The 15,894-nt window shown below is 42.9% G+C and overlaps 2 protein-coding genes across 2 annotated transcripts; one reads left to right on the top strand and one right to left on the bottom strand.

Moving 5' to 3' along the window:
* Positions 1 to 373: 373 nt before the first annotated feature.
* Positions 374 to 12,061, top strand: sart3 (spliceosome associated factor 3, U4/U6 recycling protein). The gene is made up of 19 exons (XM_014987649.2): positions 374 to 595; positions 1,958 to 2,084; positions 2,174 to 2,278; positions 3,502 to 3,686; positions 3,873 to 3,978; positions 4,195 to 4,319; positions 4,414 to 4,569; positions 5,726 to 5,864; positions 5,973 to 6,080; positions 6,156 to 6,233; positions 6,685 to 6,743; positions 7,023 to 7,132; positions 7,242 to 7,354; positions 7,931 to 8,007; positions 8,129 to 8,300; positions 8,408 to 8,859; positions 9,392 to 9,544; positions 10,059 to 10,246; positions 10,334 to 12,061. The coding sequence occupies exons 1-19, from the start codon at positions 404 to 406 to the stop codon at positions 10,536 to 10,538; spliced, it is 2,850 nt and encodes a 949-aa protein (XP_014843135.2). The 5' UTR covers positions 374 to 403; the 3' UTR covers positions 10,539 to 12,061.
* Positions 12,062 to 13,042: 981 nt separating this feature from the next.
* ficd (FIC domain protein adenylyltransferase) lies at positions 13,043 to 15,637 on the bottom strand. Its single transcript, XM_014987635.2, has 2 exons — positions 15,069 to 15,637; positions 13,043 to 14,434 (listed from the first exon to the last, which is right to left on the bottom strand). Exons 1-2 carry the CDS (start codon positions 15,340 to 15,342, stop codon positions 13,353 to 13,355), a joined length of 1,356 nt encoding a protein of 451 aa, XP_014843121.1. The 5' UTR covers positions 15,343 to 15,637; the 3' UTR covers positions 13,043 to 13,352.
* Between the last annotated feature and the right edge of the window lie 257 nt (positions 15,638 to 15,894).

Raw genomic sequence — 15,894 nt, 5'->3', positions numbered from 1 at the left:
TCTCAAAAGTTAAATGTCACATGGACAAGAATTGACTTTAATATCAACCTGAACACAGCTCCACAACTGAATGACATGTATTACCACTAATACCTTTTCTATTTCCCTTCCACTTTTTTAACATAATATACCACAAATCAACACAGAACAATATGTCAAAAGTTTTTTTTCTTGATCTTCATTTAAAAACCTAGAAATAGGCGTCTTCAAAAACTTATAATTTGTTTTTACTTAAAAGGTAATGTATTTGTGGGGCTAAAATGACTCTTTGGATAGTAAAGGTTGCAAAACCCTGACCTAAAACAAACTGTGTGGGTTAATTCTATACTACAACGGCCTACCATACAACCCGCTTCCCATCATCGTGTCGCCTTGTTGTTACCAGGCAGACAGCCTTTCCAACATGGCAGCGCCAAGCAACGCAGAGCAAACGCAGTTGCAAGATATGGAGGAGGAGGAAGCAGGGATGGAGGAAAGGGAGATGGAATCGGACGAAGAGGAGGGCATGGGTGTAGAAAACTCCGAAGACGAAGAGGAAGACTCTTCTGAGGATGAGAAGGAAAATGAAGCTGAGATCCAGCGATTGGAGGAACAGGTAACTGAGTAGCAGCCCTGCCAAGCTGCTCGGCTAACCACCGCTAGCCGAGCACCTAATGAGAATGAATGAGTGGTGAACACACTTAACCACCAGGGGGGAAAACAGTAGCAAACGCTGAGCTGATATGGATTAAATAAAACAGATTTGGTCGTTTTAGCGACCATTAAAACGTTTAAGTCCACGCATTAGATATGTCGTAGTTTGCACGCCGTGATTAGCTAGCGCTAATCTGTGATGCTAACCGCCTGTCGTACATCACCCGCCACTTTACTCCACATGATGGAGTCACAGTAAGAAGCAGAATCACATCAAATATTGTTTAAAATGAATTGACTGCTCAATCCAGCAGTCAATTCAGAGAGACGGGAGTAATAATGATGTTGTTCAGCTTCCAGTTTGGTAGACTGAACTGAATTAAACATAGTTCAACACGAACTTTATGTTAAGACGGCTGCATTAAAACATAAAAAAAAATCTAATTACCTCTCGTGTATTCTGTAAATACGTCATATAATATTTAATCATAACCATAGCTACTAATTAATAGGTCAACTGGATATCAGTAAAACAGCATCCAAATCTGGATCATGTCTATTTTATTGCGCTGTGTGGTGCAGCTGACACTTTTATCTGGATCTGGCTTACATGTATAATTATTAAAACATCGGTTCTTTTTGTCCTGGAAAAGAAAATAAAGCTATCAAAGATAACATACTGTGTTCCAGATTGTACCATTAAATTGTATTAAAATTGAAAGTTAGTTCACACCCCATAAATCTGTAAACTAACACTGCCCAGTCTTTCTTTGCATATGTGGAATTTGAGGTAAATACTTTTGTGATAAAGTGCCATAAAGACTACCAGAAAAATGTAGAAATGAAAGATTTGTGAAAATCCAGAGAGGGGAAACATTTCTCTACTCATATTTCTTTGTACACCTGGAGACAACTCTGGCTGTATTTCTGTGCTTTTCATTAAAGAGCTCCAAACCATAGGGTTTGCACGAAGGAACATTTTAACTGGAAAGCAAATTTATTTCAGAAAATGGTTTCTAAATGATGTCTTAGGACCCAAACAGCTGGAGGAGCTTTGAGATGATGTCTGGAAGATCTAAGGATCGTTGAGCTCTAGTTGGAAGGAAGGAAAGCGAGTGACTAAATGTGCTCTTTATAGAAATACTCATGAGTCAGTGTGAAGGAAAAATCCTGCAGTCATTTAAGACAAGAACAACCAAGTTCACTTTCTTTTTTCTTCAAAACTCAGCGATACGAGCTTGAACGCGAAACCTATTTTAGCTTCATGTGCTTGTCTTAAGTTCTCGTCAGACTTTGTCATACTTGTTTTTATGAATCGTTGCAGCTGTCGATCAACGCCTTCGACTACAACTGCCACGTGGATCTGATCAAACTTCTCAAGCAGGAGGGAGAGCTTTTCCGCCTGCGAAAGGCGAGACAGAAGATGAGCGAACTTTTCCCTCTAACCGAAGGTTTGTTTGTCTGATCCAGCTCAGATGTCAAAGGAGGCAGGATTTCCAAACGAGCCGCAACTAAAACGTTTTGTTTTTCAACCCTCCAGAGATCTGGCTCGACTGGCTCAAAGATGAGATCCGGCTGACCGAGGAGGATTCAAACCGAGAGAAAGTGTATGAGCTGTTTGAGAGAGCTGTGAAAGACTACATCTGTGAGTGGGCCTCCTCCACGGAGACTGTTTGGTTTCATATTTGGCTCTTTAAATGAAGTTTAATTATGTTGTTGTTGTTTAGGGCTGAAACGATTCCTCGAATGATTCGAGTACCTCGATTACTAAAATTCCTCGAGGAAAATTTACCTGCCTCGAAGCTTCGTTAATTTATGTTTTATTAGTTAGCGCACCGTGTTCCGGCCGGGACTTCATTTGCGTTGCGCGGAGCTCTCACTTCCGCCTCTGAGTTGTTGACAAAAGCTAAGTCTCAGCGGCATAAAGTCCAATCTTCAAGATTGGCCCGTGGGGATTTTATTGATTGATGATAATGCCCGACTTTTTATCGTTTTTGGGGAACCAATAAGCATCCTTAAAATGACTGGGGAATGCCTGGAGTACGGCAGCATTTCTCCTCCGGGGCTGCTGGTTGAAAGCGAACGGCGGGAAGAGCGCTGAGGTGAGCGGATAGCCTGAACAGGGCGGGCGGCTGAGTAGCTGATGCTTACCGTGTAAATGTAGCTTTACCGACGAACCGCACAATAAATTTCATATCCCGGTCTGAAGAAACGGGTGGCGGAGCGCATCGTACATGGCTGGTAGATGAGTTTCTGAGTGACCAGTGAAGGTGTCGTAAATATCCCGTATTGTTCCCCCCGTGTTCGTCCCCCGGTCTAACGGTTCGTCAGTCCGCTGGTCTATTTCCTCCCCTCCACCCCATGTTCGTTCATTCGCCCTCTCCTCCCACTCCAGGCAGCATTTCCCGTATTTTCAAACCCAAAGCGTGACAGGTTAGGTGGCAAGGTGAGTTTAATTAATCTATTAAACTCACTGAAGATGAATACATAAACTAAAAGCTGGATTGTAGACATTTTTTATAAGCATATTTGTGAGCCTGCCTCTTTGTTATTAAATTCAATATAATTTCAGATTTTTCTATAACTTTTCTTCTGGTTAACTTAGAAAGTGAGCTATTATTGTTACAGGTTAGTTTTCTAAACTACAAAAAAGCAACTGTTAGGGATGCTCAAATATGAAAAATTGGACTGATATTGATATCTGATAGTAACACTGGTATTATGCCAGATTTACCAATATTTCATTTTATAATTTTTTTATCCGATTACTCGATTAATCGTAAGAATAATCGATAGATTACTCGATTACTAAAATATTCGTTTACAACAGCCCTATTGTTGTTGTTGTTTTATTTTTTATTTTTGCAGGTCCGGATATTTGGCTCGAATACGCCCAGTACTCTATTGGTGGCATGGGGTCACCAGGTGGGATAGACAAGGTGAGGTCCATCTTTGAGAGAGCGGTGACGGCGGTGGGGCTTCACATGACCAAGGGACAGACCCTGTGGGAGGCGTACAGAGAGTTTGAGAACGCGGTTTTGTCCACAGTGCAGGTGTGTGTTTCCAGACACTTGACTCTATATCCAACATCCACATGCATGACTTATACCTAGATCGCTCTCTGGCCATTTAAGGGATAATTACCGTTCTATCTGCTGTGTCAACGCTGAAGCTAATTCCTCTCGTTTTTAAGCAGTCTCCACATTTCAGTGTCGTTTTCTCTGCCGCCTCTGTCTCAGCCTCCCCCTGGCAGGATTCCCAGCCGCGAGGAGCAGGAGCTGCTCTCCGCTCAGCTCGAGCGAATTCATACGCTGTTTCGCCGCCAGCTGGCCGTTCCCTTAATGGGTGAGCACGGCGACTCCTCCGTCCAGATGGATTGCTGTAAAGTGGGAAGGATTCCTGTTGTGTCGTGGCCTTTCTGAAAGACCGAATTGCATCATTTAAATGTTAATATTAACAAGATGACACTTTCTTCAGTTTGTTGTAGGCAAAGTTAGACGTATGTTAAGTTATTGATTGTTCCAAATCCACAGTCTAGTAATGTGTTTTGTGGTTCTGCAGACATGGAGACCACCTACGCAGAGTATGAGGAGTGGTCAGAAAACGGAGTCCCCGAGACGGTCGTCCATCTGTACAGAAAGGCTCTGCAGCAGAAGGAAAAGTGCAAATCTTACGAAGAGGCTCTGGTAAGCGACTGACCATGTTTTTGATCTGCTGTCTTCAGTTTCTTTTAATCACATGCACGGTTTTTGCAACCGAGTACATAATGTCTTCCTGCAGCTGGTAGCCGAACCTCCCAAACTGGCCGAATATCAAGCCTACATTGATTTTGAACTGAAGGAGGGCGACCCGGCACGCGTCCAGATAACATTTGAACGGGCTCTGGCTGAGAACTGCCTGGTGCCGGACATGTGGACTAAATATACCACATACCTCGTAAGTATTGGTTAGTGACCGACACCATCGTGTTCTTTCAATCAGATTTCTTTTTAGGGTTTTTTTTCTTTTGCTTTTTTTTTTGCTTTTGTAGAAGCCTGGTTAGTTGAAGGTTACCGGCAAAACGGCAACTCAGACTTAAATGTTGAACATATAGTAAAGTTCATAAGGACAGATTCAGATAAGACGACTTGTTCAGTGAGGAGGAGGAGGAAGTCAGTAGAAATGTTGTGTGAGTGCACCAGCCTGGAGACTTAACGCACCGACACCCTAATCTGTGATTTATTTAGGCATGCAGTTGTGAACCCATTCTCCCTGTAATCCACCACAGTGATGAATGACCACTTGTGAGAAATATTGTAATTGGGAAAACTGAAAATCTGTCATCATTTATGCATATGTTGTAATTTCTGCTCCTCTGTTGACCAGCAGTGTTACTCTGGAGAACATTGTTCTGAGTCAGCACTTCTTTTCTCCAAACAGTCCGACAGGAATACTTCAGCGAATTAGTAATACCTGCAATGAATAAAAACAAACAAAAACATTTGTGTTTTTTTTCTCAATAACCTGCAGTTTATATCTTAAAAAGACGCTCTTACTAGATATGTTGAAGAGAGACGAACACAAAGTGAGCTTTTACTGATTCAGTTTCGTAATGAAGTCTGCAGATGTGTTCGTATTGACAGTGAACACATAAAACGTGAAAACACTCATTTCTTTTAACTGGGAAACATTATGCTCACAAACAGCATTCTTGGAGTGAGAGGCTGGTTTTGGTGGGTACTACCGTTACGTATACTATGTCTTCATCTTTATATGATATTTCTGTTTTAGAACGATGTGGCTTATTATTTTAAAGTTTTTTTTATTAGTTCCAACATAAGAAATTGTATTATTAAATCTGCAACCGCTGACAGCAAAAAGTAAAAGAGATTTGACTGGTTTTAATCTTATTCTCTTTTATTTCATGCCTAAGGTCCCTTAAGATATTGCAATTTAAAAATGTTTGGTTATCTTATGTGTTAGTGGGAAGATGTTTGCTATACACAAGCCTAAAGTGTAAAACAACACATCTTGCTTGTTGTTCTGTAGTAGATTTGGCAGATATGCTCCCATCTTTTCTTATTTTATTTTTATTTTTTTTATTTCTTTTTAGGACCGTCAGTTGAAGATCAAGGATTTGGTCCTGTCCACTCATGAGCGAGCCGTCAGGAACTGTCCCTGGACCATGAGTCTGTGGAAGAGCTACCTGCAGGCTCTGGAGAGGCACGGCGCCGACCATCAGAGTGTGTCAGGTAACGGCTGAAGTGACGCCTCTGCATGTTTTTAATATTGCCGTTCCTCTGTAGAAGCATCGCGTTGCCTTGACAGCGTGTCGGATCTCATTTTGTCCTTCCGCTCAGATGTTTTTGAAAAGGCGCTGAATGCAGGTTTCATCCAAGCGACGGATTACGTAGAAATATGGCAGGCGAACCTCGACTACCTGAGGAGACGAGTGGACTTCAGTAAAGGTGGGAGCAGTGCTGCATCATAGGTGAATCTGGGATCAACCGTTTAACTGATGGTGTTGTGTTTCTGTTCTCTAGAATCCAGTAAAGAGCTAGAAGAGCTACGCGCCGCCTTCTCTCGATCCCTAGACTACCTGAAGCAAGATGTTGAAGAAAGTGGGTGGATTTCTCTGAAACAGATTTTTTTTTTTTAATCAGCTTTACTTTGATTCAGTTCAGTTCTGTGTGTTTGTCATGCAAATTCACAATGTGATGTCAAGGATCTTTACATGGCAGACTTATTTTCATACATCTTGTTGTTCGAAATAAATAAACATGAGTTCACATCAAATATCTAAACAGAAACATGCAACCAGATGAATCCAAATTGGAAATGCACTCCAATATGATGCTGCTTATAATACATTGCAGGATAGTTTTGAAACGCGAGACGTTGTTTACCTAAACGAGGTTACGCCGTTGTGGTCTTGACTTTGCAGCAATCCCTCCACCGGAGCAAGAACATGGCAGCAGTGGATGACTGATCTGAATCATTAGCCTTGCAGAGACTCATTTCTCTGAACTCGCTCTTTATTTTGACACATCTCTCCATGTTTTGTGACCTCAGGGTTTGGTGAGAGCGGAGATCCGTCTTGTGCCATTATGCAGATTTGGGCTCGGATAGAGGTAGGCAAACCCTCTTGTGACGAATCACTTTTTAAGAGAGTAAGTGCTGTTACAATTATGGGATGTTTGTCAAGGCTAAATGGGGATTTGACACAAGATTTTCATCAAAAACCTTTAAGCTTCATGAAATCAGTGCGGAGAAAGCTACTGAAATGCAATGTGCAGTTTGTAGAGGACTTGTTCAAAATCAATTCAAAAGTATGTAATATATTCTGTCCTTTTAGGATGTAGAACAGGAAAAGCTGAATTTTGTCATCTTTTACATCCTCTGCCCACCAGGCCCACCACTGCAAGAACATGCAGAAAGCAAGAGAACTGTGGGATAACATCATGACTAAAGGGAACGCCAAGTACGCCAACATGTGGTTGGAGTACTACAGCCTTGAGAGGTTTGTCAGATGGACTCAAAAAGAGGGAAACTTTATTTTAAAATGGCACAGAAAGGCTTTATAGACTTAATTCCCCCAACATTTGTTTCCCCTCCTTTCTGACCCATAGAGCTTATGGAGACATGACTCACTGCAGGAAGGCTCTCCACAGAGCGGTTCAGTGCACCTCAGATTACCCAGAACACGTGTGTGAAGTCCTGCTCACCTTTGAGAGGGTAGAAGGTGAGTTTCATCCTGGAATAAAAAAAAAGAACAGAGAAATAAAGAACTTTTTACGTGGCAGAGGAGACATTTTTTATAATTTATTGGACCGATGCCGACGTTAATGCATCCCCAGTTGAAACGCACCTTTATTTATTTAAGGATATTGAAAAATGTCAGTCTTCTTAAACTTGATAGCACCTATTTATTTAGTTTAAATTGCTTCATATAAACTTTTTACCACATAGCAAGTCATAAGCACTGTACACATGCAGCAGTTTTCCAGGCTCCTAAATATTTGAACCGTCTTAGTGTGTTTGCTGCAAAGTCTGAATGTGCTGAATATTAGAAATGAATATTTACTGAAATATGTTGGAATACACATTCTGCAGAGTTCTAACAATCACCATCATCCTCAGGCATGTCGGCCTCAACCTGACTTTAGCCCTTGGAAGAAATGTCCTGCTTACTTCTACTTTTCAAACTTCAATTGGTGTAGCAGCTGCTTTTCAAAAGCTTTTCTGCTTTTTGAAAGTGTTTCCACATTAGACTGACTCCACACTCAGACTGTTCACGTATAGATGTGTTCTAATCCAGGTACGTTGGAGGACTGGGACACAGCGGTGCAGAAGACGGAGACGCGGCTGAACAGAATAAATGAGCAGCGAGCAAAGGTAGGAGCGTACGACGGCCCTGCAGCGTCGCTCTATTATTGTGCACCTGCACACCGTGCTGATGCACTGTTTGCGTGCGGCTGTGTTCGGCTGACGTTCCCGTGTTCTGCCCATCTGTCAGGCGGCAGAGAAAGAAACCAACCTGGCGCGTCACGAGGAGGAGAAAATGGAGCAGCGGCGGAAGGCCAAGGCAGAAAAGAAGGCCCAGAAGAAAGCCCAGAAGACAAGTCGAGGCGGGGAGAAGAGAAAAGCAGAGCAAGATGATTATCAGGGGGACTGGACTGAGGAATCGGGTAAAAATGTTTGAGTGATTTACAAAAGAAAAATAACCTACATTTTATTTTCCGATTCAGGGAAATGTTGACTCCCCCCACCCCCTCTCCTCCCTGTATTTTACAAGCTCCTAAAAGGCAGAGAGGAAACGGTGACAACAACCCAGACGAGTACATGGAGACTGAGACCGGACTGTTTGGGAGGAACGCCCCTCCTGGGAATAAGCCTGGCCCGGGTGGAGCTAGAAATGCCCAGCAGGGGGCAGCGGTTGCCGCCCAGAGGCAGAATGACGACCGGCGCGAGCTGCGAGACGACAGCTGCAGCGTGTTCATCAGCAACCTGGCGTACACCCTGGAGGACCCAGAGGCCAAGCTGAAGTCGCTCTTTGAGAGCTGCGGTCCGATCCGACGGGTCCAGCTGATCACCGGCAACAGAGGGATCTCCCGAGGCTACGGCTACGTCCAGTTTGAGTCGGCGGCGGCGGTCCCCGAAGCTCTGAAGCTGGACAGGAAGGAGGTGGAGGGCAGACCCATGTTTGTGTCACCTTGTGTTGACAAAACCAAAAATCCCGAGTTTAAGGTGAGAACACACGTGTGCTAATATCATCAGAAAGTCTTCCCAGCTCAGTGTTTATGGAATGGATCACATTTACCACCTTATGCAAATGTAAAATTATTAATTTTAAAAAACGACATGAAAGTTAATTTTCCTGGGTCGTGTTGATTTTTGTTTTTCTCCCATTTAACATTTAGATTTTTATGTTAAAAATAAAAACAGAAACTTGGAACACCTCTTGATATAATGGACTAAAGAGTTAATTTCCTGTGTTGCTATAAGTTGATTAAAACTTAGTGAAATTGCAACAACACTGAACGGACACTGAAACCTTAAAGTCCCTTTGACAACACATTCGATTTCAAAAATGCTTAATTTTCATTGGGCAGCCAGTCACTGAAAATTCATATGTGTGCTTCAAATTATTTTGATGAACAAAGTCCTGCTACATGGTGAACATGTCAAAATGTTGTTGTACCTTGAAACCACTCCCCAATTGTTTTGTTTACCTAGGAAGGGAAGACTTAACACATTTTCACAATGATGTTCTCCGCAGGTGTTTAAGTACAACACATCGATGGAGAAACACAAAATCTTCATCTCTGGGCTGCCGTTCTCCTGCACTAAAGAGCAGCTGGCTGAGATCTGCAAACCTCACGGCAGCATCAGAGACGTTCGCCTCGTCACGTTCCGCTCAGGGAAACCGAAGGTGAGAGATTCGGTTTCTTGCAGAAGTATTCACGCCCTTTGAACTTGTCCACGTTTTGATGCGTTACAAGTTTAAACTTCAGTGTTCCTCGAGGAGTTTGACGCAGTTTATTTATTTATTTTTCTTAACTAAATTGCTTGTGCGACGTCAGACTTCAGATCAGTAACAGTAAACAGCAGATTTTAAGTGTTGCCACATTTCTAGATTAGATTTTCAGTGTTGACTAGGCCGATATCACACATAAATATACTCTGATGTAAACAATTTTCTGCAGCAATTCCCTGAAATATTAGTTTTCTGCCTCTGGAACGTAGGACAAAAACTTCTGTGCTACTTTGTGTTTGTCTATCACATTGATACAGATTAAATTGCATTGAATTTTGAGGTTATGATGCCATAAATTGTGGAAATGGTCAGTGGCTGTGAATATTTTGTCAAGATCCTATAAAAGAAGCCAGAAGAGTTAAACTATCCAAGAGAGCCATGTTTGTGATGCACTGACCTCTCTTTGCAGGGTCTGGCATATGTTGAGTTTGCAGATGAAACGCAGGCGTCTCAGGCGGTGCTGAAACTAGACGGCATCGATGTGGAGGGTAACAAAATCTCGGTTGCCATTAGCAACCCACCACGCAGAAACCTGACGGATAAGCCTGGCTCCAGCCGGCCCACAGGAGACATAATGCCTCGTCAGGCTTACGGATCGTAAGTTCACCAGCGTTTCTTCTGCATTTCCAGCGTGTTGCTTGTCGTTGCAGCTCCTAAAAGTGATTCCACGTTTCCCCGTTTCAGGAGAGGGAGAGGACGCACCCAGCTCTCTTTACTCCCTCGCTCTTTGCACCGCCAACCGGCGCCTCCAGGCAAAGTGGAGAACGGGACCGCAGCCGAGCCAGCGCCTCCGCCGCCGCCGCCAACAGGCAGCACGGCGGCCAACGCGGCCGGAGAGCCGAGGTCTTTGTCAAATTCAGACTTCGCAAAGATGCTTCTCAATAAGTGAGCGAAGCCGAGGGGAACTGTGAACTCCTCCTGCTGAAAGCCATCCTGTGTCCTTACAAATTAGTGTTGGTGATTTCTGCTGTAGTTGGTTTCCTGACAGTCCCTTTAATCTCACTCACACCTTCATCATCCGTTCTGCAAGATTGCCTTAACAGTCATGCACCTTCCCTCCGTCAAAGACCCAAACAAACAGAATATTTTTTTTTCTCCGGTGTGACTGATTGTTTGACTGCCAGACTGGTTTATATATGTATAAAAAAAAAAAGAAAAGTGTATTATATTTGTGTGTAAATATGTGAAGCTGTTGAGTTTTCTGCTTTTGTTTCTTGCCGTTTAAAGGATCTGATAGATGATTATTTGAGAGTATTTTTTAAATATTCAAAACAGCCGAACTTGTATTGATTTAAAAGGGAAAAAAAAAAAGTATATGCAAAGGCTCTGACATGGTGTAATATAGTTTGTGTGTACATAGTGTGGACGTGCTCTGGTGACGTTTTAATTTTGTGTTACTTAGGACACATCAAACACGTTTAGCCATTATATTTTTTACAGGTGCGTGGTTTTACGAGTCATTGTTAAGTTATTACGGAGTGCACCTAATTCATCCATCAAATTAATACGGATTAACTTTTTTTTTTTTAATCCATTGTGAGAGCTTGTTTTACAGTAGAGAAGCTGTGACACTCCTGAAGCTGGATTTTTCTGTCGTCATTGAGCCGTTCCAGATACATTGTCCTATCATTTATCGGTTTTATTGCATCCTTTCAGTCGTTACAGAAAACGGCGTCCGCTACCAAGTCGGTTACGTCTCAGAAACCGATGGTTGTTTACGGCCCAAACGGGGATTTATCGGAGTTGAACTGGATTTCCTTCTTGCTGTGAAGTTTTTAGTATTCCAAGATATTTGCTCACTCCGTGACGATCAACAGCTCACCGATTGTCCGACCGCGTGGCGCTCCAAGAGTCTGTAGGCGAACCTCTTATCAGTTTTGATAAGCTGTTGAGTAAATTTAATTTCACAACTTGTGGGGAAAATAAATGGTAAACGGAGTTGCGAGAAACTTTTAAAGGGAAAGTGCGACTGGAAAGGTGACGCTGTGCCGTTCAGTCCCGGGTTTTGTCCTCAGAGGTTCGTTTCGTCCTTAATCATGTCAAAGGATCTCCACGGTAACCCACTAAAACAAACGACGGCTGTCATCTCACACGTAGGTCTTTGGAGAATCTATGCAGTTTTTCCATGTCGGGGTGAAGAGGTTGGGTTCTTGTACATACTGTTCGGTAAACAAAGATCTCCTTAGTTTGTAATAAAAGCAGATTTACATTTACAGATGGTATGTGTTGCTCTCACCACAGTGCCCTATGTCTAGAGTGAACTAAAAGTGTAAATACCAGTCTGAAGTCATCTTCTGTTTTAATGTCCAGTACTAAATGGTTGTATTGTGAGTTTTGCTGTTTTGTATGATTTCTAAAGTTCATGTTTTAAATTTGGAGGATCTGAAAAGAATAAAAGGCTTTCAGAATTTATTTTAGTTTGTTTGCAGGTGCATCAATTAGACCATGGAAAAGTTCATGTTCTAGTAGTGATCAAAAAGTGAACCGTATAGATTAATTGCATACATTTTTAATAATGCTTTTGTGGTTGATGAAAACCTTAAATTCACTTTTTTTTTGGAGATTTGAATATTACACAAGACCAATAGTTCATTAGTTGGGCTTCAAGGAGGTTCTGGATTCAAACTGTGGATTGAGGTCTTTCTGCATGTATTGGGTCAGTCCATCCCTCCTGCCCTCCTTCGTGGTGGTATTACTTATTTGGCCACCCTTCCTTTTTCACTTATGCCCTGACGTCTCTTCCGCAAATTTTCTTTGTTCATTTCATCTTTTCATCTATGTGAGCCTAGTATATTATATTTTAAAATTAATGTAATGGATTGAGTACTCTGGAAGTTTGCATTTCTAAAAGAATGATTTTTTTTCTTTTACATTCTATATGATGATGTACTTATTATAGAATTAAGGCCTAGACATTGATGGGAAAGACTAGCTGCTTGACAGAAGCTCACTGTTCACAGGATGCAACATCCAGGCATATTTATGGAAAGTTAAGTGGAAGAAAAAGGTGCACCAGCAAAAAGGATAACTGCTTTGAAAGGACTGTGAAGCAAGGCCCATTCAAGAGTTTGGGGCAGAAGAATGGAGATTCATTGCTTCTGTTCCTCAACACATTCATGCAGTAATGAATGTAAAAGGAAACCCAACAGAGCACTTTTTACTGTATCAGGATTTTTTTTTGTCATTTGAACACTTTAGTATATTTTAACTAAATTTAAGGTTTTTATAATATGAGTCAATATTAACAGAACTAAACACTTGACATGCATTTTTGCACTCATCTAATAACATAAGAAAATAATTTCAATATTTGAATTAAGATGCTCCTGTGCATCTTTGTTAGACATTTTATAACCAAAATCTCATTCGATGTCAAAAGGGGTTTGCGCATGGTAAAGAAACAATGACTTTTATTTTAAAATAAATACATGAAAGTGCTTCACAGTATTAGCAAACAACTTTTCCTCAAGGCAAATATTTAAACACTTTTTAAATTGCAGCTTAAAAATTAAATAATTTCCTCACGTTAGTAGTCAAAACTTCCGTTTGCACTTAAAGAGAAATAAAATACTTGCAAGATGTTTAATGGTTTGACTCTGGCCAAATGAACACCATAATTTAGAAGAAACTACAGACAGAAAAACTTCTAAATTAAACGGTGCACGGTGGTGCAAGAGTACATCATGCTCCCTCTTCTCTCCGTTTAGTTGTGGGCTGGAATGGTCTGTTTGCAGCTGGGACAGGCCTGGTTCCGGTCGGCTTCTGGGAGTCCCACGGCGTACTCCGTTGTGGAAATCAGCAGCGTGTCCAGTGTCATTTCCGTGCATTTGGCTATGAATCGAATGAAGGGACGCACGTCCCCCTCGTTGGCCGTGTTCAAAGTGGCGTAATATTCTGCCCGTTGCTCTTTGCGGATGGTAATTGGCGGATATCTCGCCTGCATGAGCACGAGGTTCATGAGCAGCCGGGACGTGCGTCCGTTCCCGTCTACAAATGGGTGTACGTACACCAGCTTGTAGTGGGCCAGAGCTGCGTACTCCACGGGGTGCAGCTGCAGGGCTTCCTCAGAGTTGAGCCACTGGACCAGCTCGTCCATGTGTCGCTGCAGGTCTTTGGGGTGTGGTGGGATGTGGTGGCCCACGAACACCTGGCTGGTCCGCAACCGACCGCCCTCCACAGGGTCTACGTAGCCGAGCACTCGTCGGTGAATCTCCAGGATGTTGCCGACGGTGATGGCTCCTGATCTGGACAGCAGCGTGGTGTTGATGTACTTCATGGCTGCATCCACGCCGATGGCCTCGTTCTGCTCCTGCAGGCTCTTACCGGGTACGGCATAGCGCGTCTCGATGATGTGTCGGATCTCGGACAGAGTGAGGGTGTTGCCCTCTATCGCCACGGTGTGATAAATGTGGTGGTAGTACGTCTCCTCCATCACTCGACGGAGCGCCGAGTTGCCTTTGGGAATGGACATCAGCCTGCGCACTTTACTGTCGATTAGGCTGAAGTAGCGCTGGTCGATCTCCTCCACCAGGGGAAGGGTTCGGTCTCTGCTGACCAGAGCTCTCTCGTTACACGGCGAGAGGGCCAAGGCCTTGGTGTAGAGGTGGTCCGCCTGGACCACGTCCTTCTCCTCCTCCAGTATGGTCCCCAGCTCCGTCAGAGCGTCCACAAAGTCAGGATTCATACTAAGAGCGTGCACCAGCAGCTTGTGAGCCTTCTCCCTCTTCCCAAGTTTCTTCATCTCCAGAGCCTGCTGCAGCGCTGCTTTGGCCTCCAGCTCTGTCTCTGCATTCAGAAAACAGAAATGATGCAAGTGAAACATACAGCAGGAAACTAGACTCTTGGGGTACAGAATAACAATTATTACAAAGTACTCATTGAGACACGTTTTTAATTACTCTTATTTGTTATTTTAGTCACATTACAACCAAAAACTTTAATCATTTTGAACTTTTTCTAAACAGATAAAATCAGAAAAGTGTGGTCTACAATTATAATCACTTCCTTTTACTTTGATACCCCTAAATACAAGTGAGGACTACTAAGAACCTTCAAAAAGTCACCTGTGTAATTTAGTTGTGGTACGATTACAATTTGAATTGTTGTTAACAGTTTGAACTCTAGTCACTGGATACCAAAATATTAAACTTTGTGGTCCATGTGTAAAACAGGATGCAGTAGGAAAACTCACACAGTCCATTATTCTCAATATAATCATACAATGCAGGTACTTTTCTTTAGCAGAGACAAGAAGGTTGATGGAACCAAATCCTTGGCAATGGTGAGAAAACAAACTGTTTGAGGACATGGCAGATTTAAGTCTGGGGTAGAGCTTCGACCTCGAGCTGCAGTAGATTGATTCAAACAAACAAACAAACAAACAAACAAACTCCCAGTGCCTTTAATAGGCCATCCGTACCTTTGCTGGGTTTGGTCCTCTGAGGCAGCACATCCAGGGCAGTGAAGGGGACAGTCAGGCTGGTGGACTGCACAGCTGGAGGAGGCTGTGAGCTCCCCCACAGCTGGCAGCGGAGCTGGCTGATGCCCCTCGTGGAGCCACAGCACTGGTTCTGCAACCCTATCAGGGGAAGCAGGAGGGCCACCAGAGAGCCGAAAACCACGCACAGTAGTGGGCCCCATCCTCCGAGGACACGGCGGCCGCTGATGTAGCACCACTCCGTCACAGCAACCATGGTGATCCCAAGTTAAATCCTCCATCCTTCGGCGCTAACAGCCCCCCATCTAGAGCCGAAGGGTGGCTGAGAGGAGGGAAACCTCGACCAGAATGAACACCTGCCTGGTCACTGGAGACTTTAAAAAACCTACGCTAGCTGTTTTGATTTACGTCTCTGTCGTACTTTGTTTCTTTCAGTTAGCGCTTCACAACAAATTCTGATGAAACCTTCAGAGTAAGATTGTTTCTCTCCGTCGGCACGAATGTGTACACATCAGACTTCCTCTTGGAGACATCTGAGTAATCTCGCGTATTATTGGTCAGAAGCTTACTGAAAAGCTGTGCCTATTGGTTAGAAATACAGCAAAACAATATGAAGTTCGTAACCGTTTCTGATTGGTTCATGTGTGGGATAGTTTTCCCTCAGCATAATCTGTCAGGCTTAGTTTACGCAACAGTTAGAAAATTACGTACACAGAACAAAGAGGAGTTAAAACTATTTAGATTTCCCGATAAAATGAGATTGTGACGTCGTTTTATTTTTTTTATTTTTTTCCCTGTCACAAATTTA

This window comes from Poecilia mexicana, unplaced genomic scaffold (genome assembly GCF_051168715.1).
Source record: "Poecilia mexicana isolate PSO_F unplaced genomic scaffold, ASM5116871v1 scaffold_9, whole genome shotgun sequence".
NCBI lineage: Eukaryota > Metazoa > Chordata > Actinopteri > Cyprinodontiformes > Poeciliidae > Poecilia > Poecilia mexicana.
This window is presented reverse-complemented; position numbering and strand designations above follow the sequence as displayed.